We start from the raw sequence: 15,787 nt of genomic DNA, 5'->3' as shown, positions 1-15,787 counted from the left end.
AGACTTCCATCAGTAACTTATCCTTCTGCCACTACCATCTGCTACCCTTCACCAAACTAATTTGGGATTCAAATAGCCAGCTTATCTCAGATCTCATGTGCCTTAACTTTCTGAACCAGTCTACCAGGCAGGACCTTGTTAAAAGTCTTACGAAAGTCCACATAGACAATATCTACTTCCCCTGCCTTCATTGTTCTTCTTACTCAAGCCTACATTCCTACCCTGCCTTCATTGTTCTTCTTAATTGTCTGAAAACTCAATCAAATTAGTGAGGCAGGATTTTCCCACACTGTGCCCTGCTGACAATGCCACATCAGCCCCTGCCTTTCCAAATATACCTAAATCCTATCCACGAGGATTTTCTCCAAAATCTTCCGTAAACCTCAGTGGCCTGTGCACATGTGGTTAGTGGTAGGTAAGTATTGCTCCTTAACCCACCAATGGTAATTTCTGTTGCTTTGTTGATAATTTAGAGTATTTTAATTGGGAAGTAATTATCTAGATTGGGTTTATACAGCTTCTTGTGAACAGGATATGCTCCGTCTTCATCTTGCCAGATTGAAGCTAGGGTGGTAATTTTTGCCTATAATTGAGATACCAGGAAGCACTGAACACCATTATGACTTGGGGTGCTAAAAATAACTCTGTGTTTTGAAAATTAACAGTTAATGATGTGTTCGCAACTCTCGGTTTAGATCTAAGTGTGAAAATTCAGTAAATCTGCTGAACTGGCTTCTACTTGACTCATTTAGTAACCTGCACAATGATAAGCCATTCGAGATTTACCAGCCTGTTCCAGCATTTAATTAGATTTTGTTTTAAGAGAATCTTTATTCTACTATTGGAAATACTTCCTCATTTTGAACACCTATCAAATCTTCTATCACCTTTAGAAAATGTGTTCAACCTTTCCATGCCAAGAAATACTCATCCTCACATATAATTGACGTGCCTGGTGTTTGGTCCCAGTCTTGGATACTATTCGTCACCTTCTAAAGTTTGATGCCCAGAATATTTTAATTTGTATTCCAGCTGGGGTGCAATAAAGGTTTATCATAACTTCCTTGCTTTAATTCGCTATGTTGTTATTCATAAGGCCAGGAGTTCAGGACAACTGCTATTCAATTACAGTTACCTTTCAAAAGGTTAGCCCGTAATTTCTTATGTGGAACCCATCAATTACTTTGGAGATATACTTGGCTAATATCCATAAATACTTGCCACAGTATTGGAGGCTTCTTCAATAAAGCTAACTGGATTATATTCAGTCAGAATTTGTCAGAATTTAGTTGGAGGCAGAGAAAATCATTGGCTTAAAGTTAATGGGACAAGGCTCATTTCATCACTTCAAGAGAACTGCATGTGAAATTGAACAATAGACCAAGGTGGTAAAATCTATATTTTCTGGCCTTCCTGAGATCTTGCAGACTGAGAAAGCTTTGGCAACTGAGAAAGATTATCAATTCACTTAATTTTTCAACATTTCCTTGTTGTCTGTCCTTGTTGACTCGCTGAATTACTCCAGCACTTTGTGTCTTTCATTCTTTTGTTGAGTGTAGTGGAACAATGATTGCACTGACCTCCATCCCAATGAAGTTTCAAATCTTGACTGCTGTCCATTGATCATTTGTGAAAGCTGCACTTGTGTGGATAGCTAGTGAAGGTGGAATTCCTCACCACATCTAATTCCACTTATCTCTGAGCCTGTCCTTGAACATGTCGACACAAAAGTGGCCCACCAAGGCTGTAAGCATTAATGGAGGTGCAGCCATGTTATAGATTGTTGTTTTCTGAAAGAGATGGCAAAGTTACAGTTGCATCTATTGAGGCAACATACAAAAAGCCACAATTCACAAATATTCTATCTTTTCATTGTTTGAATTGAATATATTGAATTGAATAAAATGTATTAGCCAAGTATGCATACGTACAAGGAATTTGCCTTGGTGCGTTGCTCGCAAGTAACAACACAATATACAGTAAACAATTAAGAATAAAACATTATAATTTAAACATGTGAAGAATTAAATAAAATACCCGAGCAACAGGAGGCTACAGACTTTTGGTTGTTGAGTAGAGCTACTGCTCGTGGAAAAAAAACTGTTTTTATGTCTGGCTCTGGTGGCTTTGACAGTCTGGAGTCTCCTTGCAGAGGGAAGTGCTTCAATGAGTTTGTGGCCAGGGTGAGAGGGATCAGAGATGATCTTACCCACTCGCTTCCTGGCCCTTGCAGTGTACAGTTCGTCAATGGGGGGCAGGTTGCAGCCAACAACCTTCTCAGATGATCGAACGATGAGCTGCAGCCTCCGGATGTTATGCTTGGTGGCTGAACCAAACCAGACCATGATGGAGAAGGTGAGGACAGACTCTATGATGGCAGTATAAAACTGGACCATCATTCCCTGTGGCAGATTGTGTTGCCACAGGAAGTACATCCTCTTTTGGGCCTTTTTGACTGTGGGGTCGATGGTGGCCTCCGATTTAAGGTCCCTGGAGATGATGGTTCCAAGGAACTTAAATGGCTCCACAGATGTGACAGTGGTGTTGTTGATGGTGAGTGCGGGGAGGGGAGGGGGAGCTCTACAAAAGTCTACAATCAATTCCACTGTCTTAAGAGCATTGAGCTCCAGGTTGTTGAGGGTAGTGGAATCATGGTCAATTTATGTTATAGGCTGCCATTTTGTAAATTATCAGTACACTTCCAAAGAAGAGCATGGACAGATGTATTAATTCCATCCGATCTGTCATTAACTCTTTCTTGTGGTTACCATAAACTGTAGTGAAAATCCAGAATGGCGTTAGCAGAAGGGAAGTTTGGGTCATCGTCATCGAACTGCAAGATTACTTGACTCCATCAACTCACCCTGTATTCTGAGGGGCCAGTACCTCAAAACGGACACCGACTGCCCCATGCTAATGTTTAATACTAATACTCTGTATGTTTCAGTGTACTGATAATTTTTAAATTAATTTTATTGAATGAGCGTTATTGTCCATCACCATTTATAACTCATTTTGATTGATCCATACATGAAGATAAAATGTCGGTTGTTGTGTGCTAAATATTTAGTATTAGCAGCAAATTGAGCAAAACATGCTGAAAACACAGAGTAAATTCGAGAATTAGAAAGTTACGACACAGGGGTCTAATCCATGTTGAGGTATTCATACTAGGAATAAAAGTGCTATTTGAATTAATCTCATGTCACCTGTTTGTCTTCTAAACTGTTTCAATTTCATTGCTCACCAGATATTTCTTAAATGTGATGTGGGTTTCTTCATTACCCTTTCAAGTAATGAGTTCCAGATCCTTGCCACTTTTTTGATTTTTTTTTTCTCCAAACAACCATTCTAAATTTTCTACCTATTGATTTAAATCGATATCTTTTATTTATTAACTCGCTGCTGAGGGAAACAGGTCCTTCCTTTACTTCCAGGCTTACCTCTTGTAATTATATGTCCCTTGATAACATCATTCATATTATTCCAAAGAAAATACACTAACCTCCCCAGTCTTTTGTTGTAAATATTGCTCCCTGCCAGTGTCAGTTATTTTCCAAGATTATTTATAATCAGTGCACATGTATTCCCATTGTTTTTTCTGATCATGGAACTGATACCTGGGCTCACAATTAGTTTATTAGCTGCTAGTAGCGTACAATAATACAAGATGAGGAAGATGCATAAAGATTCTTTGGAATGAACGTTTGATGAACTTGCATAGATTGCTGTATTTCTTAATTCTTTGATGGTGATACTCATGGTGGAGTCTAAGCATGTCTTTCGTTTACCATGGTACTTAAACAGCTCTAACTAAAGAGACAAATGATATTGTCTGTGACACTTCATTCCTTTTTCAGTGGTCCAGCATATCATCTGTTTCTCATTCCTAATGTCCCTTGTTCAGCTCAGTGAACTTATCGCTGTTTGTTTAATTCTTTGCTCCCAGATTGTGTTTTTGCTGCCTATTAAAGTTCTCAATAACTGAGAAATATTTGCAGAAAGTATGTCAGTTATGAAGGTGTACCTGATCTGTTGTTTAATTTGTATATCTGCTGAAAACCCCCAGTTGTATCAATAAATAAAATTTGCAACATTGATAAAGGACATTCAGTAAATGTTGGCACTGATCTCTAATTGGAGCAGGGAGTTTTAATCATATAGACCCAGCCTTTTCTGTTGACTAATTTTCTTCATCTTTTTAATTTGACCAAGAATATCGAATTTGGGTAGACGAAAGTGCTGGAGAAACTCAGCGGGTGAGACAGCATCTATGGAGCGAAAGAACCAGGCAACGTTTCGGGCCAAAACCCTTCTTCAGAATTTGGGGTTTTCACAACATTTTTGCCTGCACTCTGCTTTAACTCCCTGAGTTAAACTAACTTCAATCATTCAAAACTATTCCAATGCTAACTGGTTTCCCTGGGTGTAAATTGCAATACATAGCAAAATGAATGTCAAATCAGACAAGTGTTTTGCAGTGGATGCAAGTGATATCAGAACTGAGTTGAAGGTATTTAATGTGAGTCTGTTATACTCACTAGAGACTGGAAAAGAGTTGGGTTAAAGACATGCTGAAACTGCAGAGTGTTGGATTGATTTGCCACCTTCTTGTTTACACATGAACATTCAATAAAAACATCAGTGCAGAGGAGAACTGTGTCTGCTTGTTATTCTTGTGATTGTTCAAGTGCCTAACACCAGGATAACAACTTGGTAATGAGCATTTCCTACCCGAGCTGTACAACACATGCAGAATACCTCAGGAAGAGCCAGGGCTTTCACAGCATTGCTGCGCTTCATTGAAAGATTCACTAAATTAGAGTGCATTCAACAAGATTCATGTTTCCTAAATATTTGTTAGATGATGAATTTAGTAGAGAAAGAGAAAACTGCTGAGATTTCGAAGATTTTATCAAGGATGAATTTCCCAGTAGACGAAGTGGCCTGAAAATCCTGTTTACTTGAAATATTTTTAGTACCTCAGTATTGCATTTGATTCTATACTGAAGAACTGGACTGGATTGAGACCATAATTCAGACATTTGGAGAAGATTACTATGAACTAAACTGAATTGATTAAATGTGTAGGAAGGAACTGTAGATGCTGGTTTAAACCAAAGATAGACACAAAATGCTGGAGTAACTCAACGGGACAGGCAGCATCTCTGGAGAGAAGGAATGGGTGATGTTTCAGGTCGAGACCCTTTTTCAGATTGATGTCGGGAAAGAAAGATGCATAGATAAGGAAGTGTAAGGTGTGAAAATAGGGCAAAGGGAATGGAAATCAGGGAAAATGTAGCATAGATCATTGTTAGCTGGGAGCAGGTAACAACAAAGCAAACAGAGATAAAATGTAGTCGGTGACAGTAAGGCTGGTTGGAGAACTTTGAAGGGGGAAGGATGGAGAGAGAGGGAAAGCAAACTTGAAGTTAGAGGTCAATGTTCATACCGCTGGGGTGTAAGCTGCCCAAGCAAAATATGAGGTGCTGTTCCTCCAATTTGCGCTGGGCCTCACTCTGACAATGGAAGAGTGAGGAGGTATAGGGACAGTGGAGTCGAGGGGGGGGGGGAGGTATAGGAACAGGTGTTGCATCACCTGCGGTTACTGGGGAAAATACTTGGGGAGGGGGTGGTTTGTGTGGGAAGGGACGAATTGACCAGGGAATTGCAGCGGGAACGGTCTCTGCGGAAAGTGGTGGAGATAGGAAGATGTGGCTAGTGGTGGGTTCCCGTTGGAGGTGGCGAAAATGTTGGAGGATTATGTGCTGTATGCGATGGCTGATGGGGTGGAAGGTGAGGACAAGGGGAACTCTGTCCCTGTTATGACTGGGGGGAGGGGGTGGCAAGAGCGGAGCTGTGGGATATCGAGGAGACCCCTGTTTCATAAAGAATGAGGACATCTCCGATATCCTAGAATGGAACACCTAGTCTTGGGCGCAGATGTGGTGTAGACGGAGGAAATGGGAGTAGGGGATTGAGTCTTTACAGGAAGCAGGATGGGAAGATGTGTAGACTAGATAGATTGAATATCTATGAACTCTTGACATCGACTATTTCATTGAAGGGATGACACTTGGGAAAGATATTGCAGAATCAGTATTGGTTTATTATTATCACGTGTACTGAGATACAGAGAAAAACTTTGTTTTGCATTTGTTTTGGACAGGTACATGAATAGGAGAAGTTTAGAGGGATATGGGCCAAATGCAGGCTGTTGACAAGCATAAATGGGGCATCTTGATTGGCAGGGGGAAGTGGGCTGAAGGGCCTGTTTCGTGCAATATGACTCGGATTCTATGCTATCCAGATCATTCTCACACACAAGTACAACAGGTAATGCAAAAGAGAAAATAAACAGAGTGAAGAATTCAGAGTTGAGCCTACAGAGCAAATGCATTTTTTTTTAAACAGCAAAACTTGGTCGGCATGGGCTAATTGGGCCAATGCTTTCATACTGTATGACTATGTAAAAGTCTCATAAGGTAGATTGGAAGATCAGGAAAACATCTTTAACATATGAAGGTCTGCACAAGAGTTAATTGTTAATATTGTACATGGAAAGTGGATTAGGCTCTTGGAGCTCTTGAACCCACTGCGCCTATGAATGAGATCGTCACTGACCTTTTTGCCTAATTGCCATTTTCCTCCACCAAACTCCGATCTGTCGTGGACCAACCACTTTGAAGTGACAGCTAAGCTGGCACACCACCAACTCTACTGCCATAGGAGATCGATGAAATTTGGCGTGTCTCCAATGACACTTACAAACTTTTACAGGTGCAGCGGAGATACAATACTGTCAGGTTGCATCACACCTTGGTTGCGGAACAGCTCTGCCCAACACTGCAAGAAATTGCAGAGTTGTGGATGTAGCACAGTCCATCATACAGATCAGACTGCCCATTACTGACTCCATCTACATCTCACACTGCCTTGGCAAAGCAGCCAACATAATCAAGGAATTGTCCCACCCTAGTCATTCCTTCTTCTTTCTGCTCCAGTTGGGCAGAAGGTTGAAAACACATACCACCAAACTCGGAACAGCTACTCTTCCCCTGTTATCAGGCTTCTGAATAGTCCTTCCATAGGTTAGGGTACTGTCCGATTCTATACAGTGCTAAGATCTATATTCTGCACTCTGTATCTTCCCCTTTGCTCTACCTATTGTACTTAAGTTGACTTGATTGTATTTATGTACAGTATAATTCCATCTGATTGGATAGCATGCAAAACAAAACTCTTCACAAAGATGAAAGGTGTGAGATGATGATAGAAGAGATGCAAGTTGTACAGCCGGAGCAAGGGAAATAGGTGGAAGAGGAGGAGAGGTGGGAGAAGGGGATAAATAGATGCCACTCCAGGGAAGAGATAAAATGTAATCGGGGAGAGAAATAAATAAATAAGTTGGGAGTGTTTGTAGATTGATGCTCCATCATGGACCGTTTTGAAGAGTAATTGCTCTGATGCCCTGGCTTATATTTATATCTCAATCTGCATCACAAAGCCGAACCTGGTAATTCAGAGACCTTACTATATCTAAATTGGTTGCATTAAAGTCCGTTATCACAACAAACTTTCTTCAAATATGTCTTTCTGTGCAGTGCTGTGGGATGTTCTGGAAAGGGTGTGAAAGCCACTCTAGTGCACAGTGACACAGCGGTAGAGCTGCTGCCTTACAGCTCCAGAGACCCGGGTTCCAGCCTGACTACGAGTGCTGTCTGTACAGAGTTTGTACTTTCTCTCTATGACCGTGTGGGTTTTCTCCGATTTCCTCCCACACTCCAAAGAGGTACTGGTTTGCAGGTTAATTGGCTTCTGTAAATTGTCCCTCGTGTGTAGGATGGTGTCATAGAAGAATACTGTGTGGAAACAGGCCCTTCGGCCCGACTTGCCCACATCGGCCGACATGCCCCAGCTACACTAGTCCCACCTGCCCGTGTTTGGTCCATATCCTTCCAAACCCGTCCTATCCATGTACCTGTCTAACTGTTTCTTAAAGTTGGGTTAGTCCCAGTCTCAACTGCCCCCTCGCACAACTTGTTCCATACACCCACCAATCTTTTTGTGAAAAAGTTACCCCTCAGTGCTAGTGTATGGGGTGTGCTGCTAGAGGAGGGAGAGATAGATCAGCTATGATTGAATGGCAGAGTAGACTTGATAGGCTGAATAGCCTAATTCTACCCCTATCACTTATGATCTTATGATCACAGGTCGGCACGGACTTGATGGGCCAAAGGACCTGTTTCCACAATGTATTTCTAAAGTCTAAAGTCTAGTTTCTTTGCTGTCCTTTGGGTCAGCAGATTATTTCCTTCGAGTTTGTTATAGTGGGAATTAAATAACTTTATTATAGTTATAATGTGAAGGCCCACTGGAATGTCGTATTATTTCATACTACATACAACTCTTGCTTCTGGGAATACTAAAGCGTGTTAATTTTGGTAAATAATCAGATTCTTATATTGATGACCCAAGGACAAATCTTAAGATCATTTTTGTTTTCTTTTCTTTGTTGGTACAATGATTAATTAATGACATTTAAAATGCAAACCTGCAGCCTGATCGGATTTTTAGTTGGTCTTGGGCCTTACATTAGCACACACACTGGTTACTTGTTACTGGTATGGTGAAAGGTAAAACATGTCCAACCTGTGCAGAGGTTGTGCAGAGACCACTAGTTTCAAAACAGTCATATAGTCATAAATCACGGAAACAGGCCCTTCAGCCCAACTTGTCCAGCTTTGTTTAGTTTGTAACTGGACCAAACAAGTCTTTGTTACAAACAATCTGCCTCTCAAAATCCCCCCCTTGCCTGTGTACATTTATTACCTGCCACACTTTGTCTTGCCTATAGAAACATAGAAATTAGGTGCAGGAGTAGGCCATTCGGCCCTTCGAGCCTGCACCACCATTCAATATGATCATGGCTGATCATCCAACTCAATATCCCGTACCTGCCTTCTCTCCATACCCTCTGATCCCCTTAGCCACAAGGGCCACATCTAACTCCCTCTTAAATATAGCCAATGAACTGGCCTCAACTACCCTCTGTGGCAGAGAGTTCCAGAGATTCACCACTCTCTGTGTGAAAAAAGTTCTTCTCATCTCGGTTTTAAAGGATTTCCCCCCCCATCCTTAAGCTGTGACCCCTTGTCCTGGACTTCCCCAACATCGGGAGCAATCTTCCTGCATCTAGCCTGTCCAACCCCTTAAGAATTTTGTACGGTTCTATAAGATCCCCTCTAAATCTCCTAAATTCTAGAGAGTATAAACCAAGTCTATCCAGTCTTTCTTCATATGACAGTCCTGACATCCCAGGAATCATATGCTCTCTTCCAGCTTTCTTTCCTCACCCCCTCCCCCCCCCCACAAAGAGTCCAAAGAAAGGTCCCAAGCCAAAACATCACCTATCCATGTTCTCCAGAGATGCTGCTTGACCTGCTCAGTTACTCCAGCACTTTATGTCCTTTTTATGTAAACCAGCATCTGCAGTTCCTTGTTTTTGCAAATAATATAATTCTTATATTAGAGACACAAGAAACTGCAGATGGAAAACAAAGCACAAAATGCTGGGGCAATTCAATTTTCATTAACATTGATTTCCTGTACCCATGTAATGATTTTTCTGACTTCTGTGTATTTTTAGGTATTTATAAATTGTGTGTATGCACAATTTTAAATTAACAAATATAATGTTTTCTTTTCATATACTGTATTTTGTTTTAAGGCTTTCTGTAGCAAATGATTATTAAAAAAAAGTTTTGATAATTGAGCTAGTCCCAGTATCAAAGATCACCTGGTTATTTTTCCCCCCCATACAAAAAGCAGTTTTTATGACATTCCAGTTTACGATCAGGGAAATGTTGACTTCCTAAATGGCCTTTTATAAAGAAAGTAATGAATATAAGCTTAGTTACCTGTTTCCAGCTTGATCACAAATACAGAGTTTATCCTGTACTGCCTCGTATCCTATGCACTAGGCAGACTTAAATAGTTGATGTAAGAATCACAGATGCACCTCTTCCTATTTTACTTTTTAACAGTTGACCTTTCCCAGTCATAGCGAAGATACTGTCAAGAAAGCGGATTTTAAAACTGCTCTATTTTTGATGGTGTCCACAGATGCATACAAAGTGTTTAAAGCTGTGCGATTAGGGCAGCCTGTGGGTGATTGCTAGAGTCTGCTACTGGCTCAAGTTTCCATTGAATGTTAACAAAGACTGTGGAGGGTTCTGTTGGTATTGCAGTGAGAGCATGCTTTCTGGGAACAGGTAAAAGAGAGACCTTCTGTAATCTACAATTACTGCAGCCTTCTTCATGTAATCTCTGCATCTCTTTTGTTGTGTTATGCTCAGCAATTGTGGAGTTGAAAACGGCTTGTTGTCCCAGTTGCAAAGCATAAAGGAAGTTTCAGTGAAGCAAAGTAGTGTGGAGAGGGGGAGGGGCAAAGTTAAGGTCTGGCCTGCAGAAATAATATTAAAAGTGGAGATTATTTTCATCGACTGAACAGAGTACCTTTATGCCTTATGATTTGTCTGTTCGTGCACTTAAACTGATGTTGATTTTCATTGATTTTTCAGAGCACGTGTGTGCATAGCATGATCCTGGTGTTGGTAACAAAGGTGCACTGAGTAAAGTGTATAAATAACTTTCAGTTTCAATACAGTATATATCTTTCAAAGAAAAATGAATGTATACGAATGTGACTATGGTAGAATGTATTGTTCCACTTTTTATTTAACATAGAAACTCTGATGTACTGGAATTGTAGTTAGTGGTCAGCTGTATTCTAATGAAGTAGAGCCATTGTTTGTTCTAAGGACGCTGGTGCATTCCATTGCTTTATGATTTATTACCAGACTCTATGCGTGTAGGGTACCATTTGGTATCAGTCACTTGGACATTACTTCAGCAAATAAAATATTAATTGGTTCTTTCTCTTTCTCTTTCTCCCTCTCTTTCTCCCTCTCTTTCTCTTTCTCTTTCTCTTTCTCCCACCCTGACAAGTTGCCCTGAGTAAATCTGTGATCAATTTGATATCATCAATTTAGTAGCGGTTGTAGTTGGATCATGGAGGAAGCTGTTAGCTTAGTCACTGCTACGCTTGGACCACCTCAGTATGAATGTTTAATACAGCAAAAAAAAAAGTATATGAGTCATGCATAATTGATGTAACTTAATTATAATTTAAAATAGCTTATTTTTCAAGTGGTCGTGTTGTAAAATTAGTCATGCTAAATGCTCAAGAATTTGCAAAAAACTTTGAATGAGAGTTCTTCCAGCTCGACTTCATATTATCCCCCTTCTTTCGTACAAAACTTTAATCTTTTTCCATTTGCTCTTTCCTCGTGAATGCATGCTTGTGTCAATGTGAAATTCTGTCCATCTGTTCCCGTGGGACAGTACCTCAAACAGGAACATAAAAAGTGGGGGGAGAATTCCATGGTTTACCAACATTCAGTGTAGGGCCTCTGGTCTGAGTGACATTCTGACAGCTGTTATCTATCTTGAGTTTCCAAACAAAGTTCAATTTACGCAGTTTTGGAGGATTTATAGAAAGACACAAACTGCTGGAGTAACTCAGTGGGTCAGGCAGGGTCTCAGCATCTCTGGAGGACACGGATGCCAGTAGGGACCCTTTTTCGGACTCTGACTGAGCCTATCCATGTTCTCCAGAGATCCTGACTGACCCACTGAGTTACTCCAGCACATTGTTTCTTTAAAAGTCAGTCAGTGCAAGGAGTAAAGTTATATGAGGCATAAGAACATGTCAAGACAAAGGCATGGTTATAGAAGTAGGTTTGAAAGAGCATTTTATAGGAGGAAAGGGGGATGGTCAATCTAAGTTGTTTTTGTAAACCAACATCTGCCATTCCTTGTATTCTCATTTTGGGGGTTTCATTTTGTTTTATTTACCAATGTAGTTCGGGCTATACACAAAGGAGCAGAATTAAGCCATTCGACCATCGCGTCTAACCCGCTATTTGATCATGGCTGATCTATTTTTCCCTCTCAATCCCATTCTTCTGCCTTCTCCCCATAAAGCCCTAACTATCAAGAACAATCAGACTCCGCTTTAAAAAAAATTTTAAGCAAAAATAATTGCTTTAATGACAAAAATAACAGTTGCATGGAAAAATAACAAATGCATGGAAATTATTATCAGAGCTTGTCTAAAATCTGTGCATCTCCTCCCACCACCCCACCCACACCCCACACACACACACACACACACACACACACACACACACACACACACACACACACACACACACACAGTCAAGTCAAGAGAGTTTATTGTCATGTGTCCCAGATAGGACAATGACACTCTTGCTTGCTGCAGCACAACAGAATATTGTAGGCAAAAATACAGAACAGACCAGTGTGTCCATATACCATAGAAAATATATATATACACACATAAATAAACAGATAAAGTGCAAGAGGCTGTTATAGTTCAGAGAGTTTGTTTGAAGTTGTGTTTAATAGTCTAAATGAAGGGATTAAAAGTAACATTGGCAAATTTGCAGATGACACAAAGCTGGGTGGCAGTGTAAACTGTGAGGAGGATGCTATGAGGATGCAGGGTGACTTGGACAGATTGGGTGAGTGGGCAGATGCATGGCAGATGCAGTTTAATGTGGATAGATATGAGGTTATCCACTTTGGTGGCAAAGACAGGGAGGCAGATTATTGTCTAAATGGTGTCAAGTTGGGAAAAGGGGAAGTACAACAGGATCGGGGGGTCCTGGTTCATCAGTCACTGAAAGTGAGCAGGTACAGCAGGCAGTGAAGAAAGCGAATGGCTTTCATAACATGAGGAGTATAGGAGCAAAGAGGTCCTCCTGCAGTTGTACAGGGCTCTAATGAGACCACACCTGGAGTATTGTGTGCAGTTTTGGTTTCCAAACTTGAGGAAGGACATCCTTGCTATTGAGGGAGTGTAACATAGGTTCACGAGGTTAATTCCCGGGATGGCAGGACTGTCATATGTTGATAGATTGGAGGGGCTGGGATTGTATACTCTGAAATTTAGAAGGATGAGAGGGGACCTTATTGAAACATATAAGATTATTGAGGGTTTGGATACACTAGAGGCAGGAAATATGTTCCCAATGTTGGGGGAGTCCAGAACCAGGGGCCGTAGTTTAAGAATAAGTGGTAAGCCATTTAGAACGGAGATGAGGAAAAACTTTTTCACTCAGAGAGTTGTGAGTGTGTGGAATTCTCTGCCTCAGAGGGCAGTGGAGGCTGGTTCTCTGGATGCTTTCAAGAGAGAGTTTGATAGTGCTCTTAGGGATAGCGGAGTTAAGGGATATGAAGTGAAGGCAGGAACAGGGTACTGATTGTGGATGATCAGCCATGATCACATTGAATGGTGGTGCTGGCTCAAAGAGCCCAATGGCCTACTCCTGCGCCTAATATTCTGTCTGCAAAACAGCAGAATAGCACAAGATGGTGGTGGAATCTAAAGTAGTCCAAAGAAATATGAAAGTACATTTACAGAACAACCGAATTATCAAATGTAAGTGTCATGTTAGAATATAACATGGGAGTTTTCTTGCAACATAACAAAATCAGTGTTTGCAGGCTTGGTATTGAACAGATGAAATTTTGGGTCAGGACTTTCTTCAGGGCTGGATGGGGGAAGAAAAGAGTGAGGTATAGGTATATTATTTAATATTGGAGAATGTTCATACTATTGGGTTGTAGGCTACCAAAACGCAGTATGAGATGCTTTTCTTCTATTTGTGCGTATAATTGATATTAAAAATTGTTTGATACTGTTGTCTGTTCTAGACAGTCTGCAATTTCTGAAATCATTAGCTTCTTATCTACAATATGCAGCCAATTAAGACCACAGGCTACAACTGCTGAAAGTTGCTATCCTGAAGGCATTTCATTCAGAATGATAGGTACATGAACAGGAACTGCAAGGTTATTTTCGAATCAATGAAGATAGTTACGCAAACCTTTGTTGGCTTGAGGACAAATGCAATTGCTAATTTGAGAGATCTCCCAAAAATTACATTTTTTAATCTTTTCATTCACAACACAAATTGTAGTTTTTGACTAACAAATATTGGTATCTGTGACTACTTACACAATGTCCCCAAGGTGCATGTAGGAACATTAGCAAAATGTTCAAGCATTACTATAGTTAACATTTGTAATTACTCCACTGTGCTATTTAAGCTGTGATGTTAAACTATGTAATTGTGTTTTTTTTAATATTTACCTCCACCGGTGTTAATGCTTCCCAGCATAAGTTCTGTTCCATCAGAATATTACTCGACCTCCTCATTCACAGACCACAGTTTGTCCGTATTGGTGGAAATGTGTCATCCTCGATAACAATCAGCACGGGAGCACCTCAAGGCTGCGTGCTCAGCCCCCTGCTGTACTCACTCTATACTCATGACTGCATAGCCGGACATAGTGCAAACTCCATCATCAAGTTCTAAATTGCTTACCACTTATTCTTAAACTATGGCCCCTGGTTCTGGACTCCTCCAACACTGGGAACATGTTTCCTGCCTCCAGCGTGTCCAAACCCTTAATAATCTTATAGGTTTCAATAAGATCCCATCTCATCCTAAATTCCAGAGTATACAAGCCCAGCCCCTCCAATCTATCAACATATGACAGTCCCGCTATCCCGAGAATTGACCTCGTGAACCTACGCTGCACTCCCTTAATAGCAAGAATGTCCTTCCTCAAGTTTGTAGACCAAAACTGCACACAATACTCCAGGTGTGGTCTCACTAGGCTCCTATACTCAACTCCTCCTTGTTATGGCCAACATGTCATTTGCTTTTTTCACTGCCTGCTGTAGTATAAGTTGCACCTGCATGCTTACTTTCAGTGACGGATGAACAAGGACTCCCAGATCCCGTTGTACTTTCCCTTTTCACAACTTGACGCTACTGTTCACACTGCCACCCAGCTTTGTGTCATCTACAAATTTGCTAATGTTACTTTTAATCCATTCATCCAAATCATTAATATATATTGTAAATAGCTGTAGTCCCAGCACCGAGCCTCGCGGTACCCCACTAGTCACTACCTGCCATTCTGAAAGGGTCCTGTTAATTCCTACTCTATGTTTCCTGTCTGCCAGCCAATTTTCTATCCATGTCAGCACCCTACTCCGAATGCCATGTGCTTTAATTTTGGCCACCAATCTCCTATGTGGGACCTTATCAAATGCTTTCTGAAAGTCCAGGTACACTACATCCACTGGCTCTCCGTTGACCATTATCCCGTTACATCCTCCAAAAATCATTGTATTGTTGTATTTATCATTATTGTATGGATACTGAAGATAGAAGGGAATGACGATGCTGGAATCTTGAGCAAAAAACATAGTGCCGAAGGAACGCTGTGTCCATGGTGGAAAATGAACATTGTGGACATTTTGGGTTGAGTCCTTTCTTCAGACGATGAAGTAATGGGGAGAAAGCTGGGAAAGAGAAACAAAGAAGGGAAACGCCTTGCAAATGATAGTTGGATACATGTAAGGGAGGGGTGGGATGGATGTTGCGATTGGCAAATAGTGGCAAAGGCTAGAGATACAAAGGGGTATCATATAAAAAGAGGAGGTGTAAAATGTAATGGAGCTAGGGATATGGGTAGAAGGGGAAACGAGTAATGGGGCAAAGAGGGGGATTGAGAGTGGTGGGGGAGAGGAAATAGGAACAGGGTGATGAAGATGGTGAGGGAAAAGGGGGAATGAGTTGAAGGGCTGGATGGGGAAGAAGTCATAGTCATTGAGTGATACAGT

General features: G+C 40.9%; 1 protein-coding gene across 5 annotated transcripts in view; it reads left to right on the top strand.

Annotated features, from left to right (window-relative positions):
• LOC129703308 (transcription factor Dp-2-like) overlaps positions 1–15,787 on the top strand; it is a 180,466-nt gene that overhangs the window by 62,933 nt on the left and 101,746 nt on the right. The window contains exon 1 of one of the 5 annotated variants that reach the window (XM_055645667.1): positions 10,127–10,274. The exons of the other annotated variants lie outside the window; for them this stretch is intronic. Within the exon in view, the coding sequence (XP_055501642.1) occupies positions 10,211–10,274 (64 nt within the window). The 5' untranslated portion in view covers positions 10,127–10,210. Of the gene's footprint in view, positions 1–10,126; positions 10,275–15,787 lie in introns of those variants that run through there. 5 annotated transcript variants of the gene reach the window in all.

This window comes from Leucoraja erinacea, chromosome 14, assembly GCF_028641065.1.
Source record: "Leucoraja erinacea ecotype New England chromosome 14, Leri_hhj_1, whole genome shotgun sequence".
Lineage (NCBI taxonomy): Eukaryota > Metazoa > Chordata > Chondrichthyes > Rajiformes > Rajidae > Leucoraja > Leucoraja erinaceus.
Note: the sequence above shows the minus strand (reverse complement) of the source record. Positions and strands in the feature narration are given on the sequence as shown.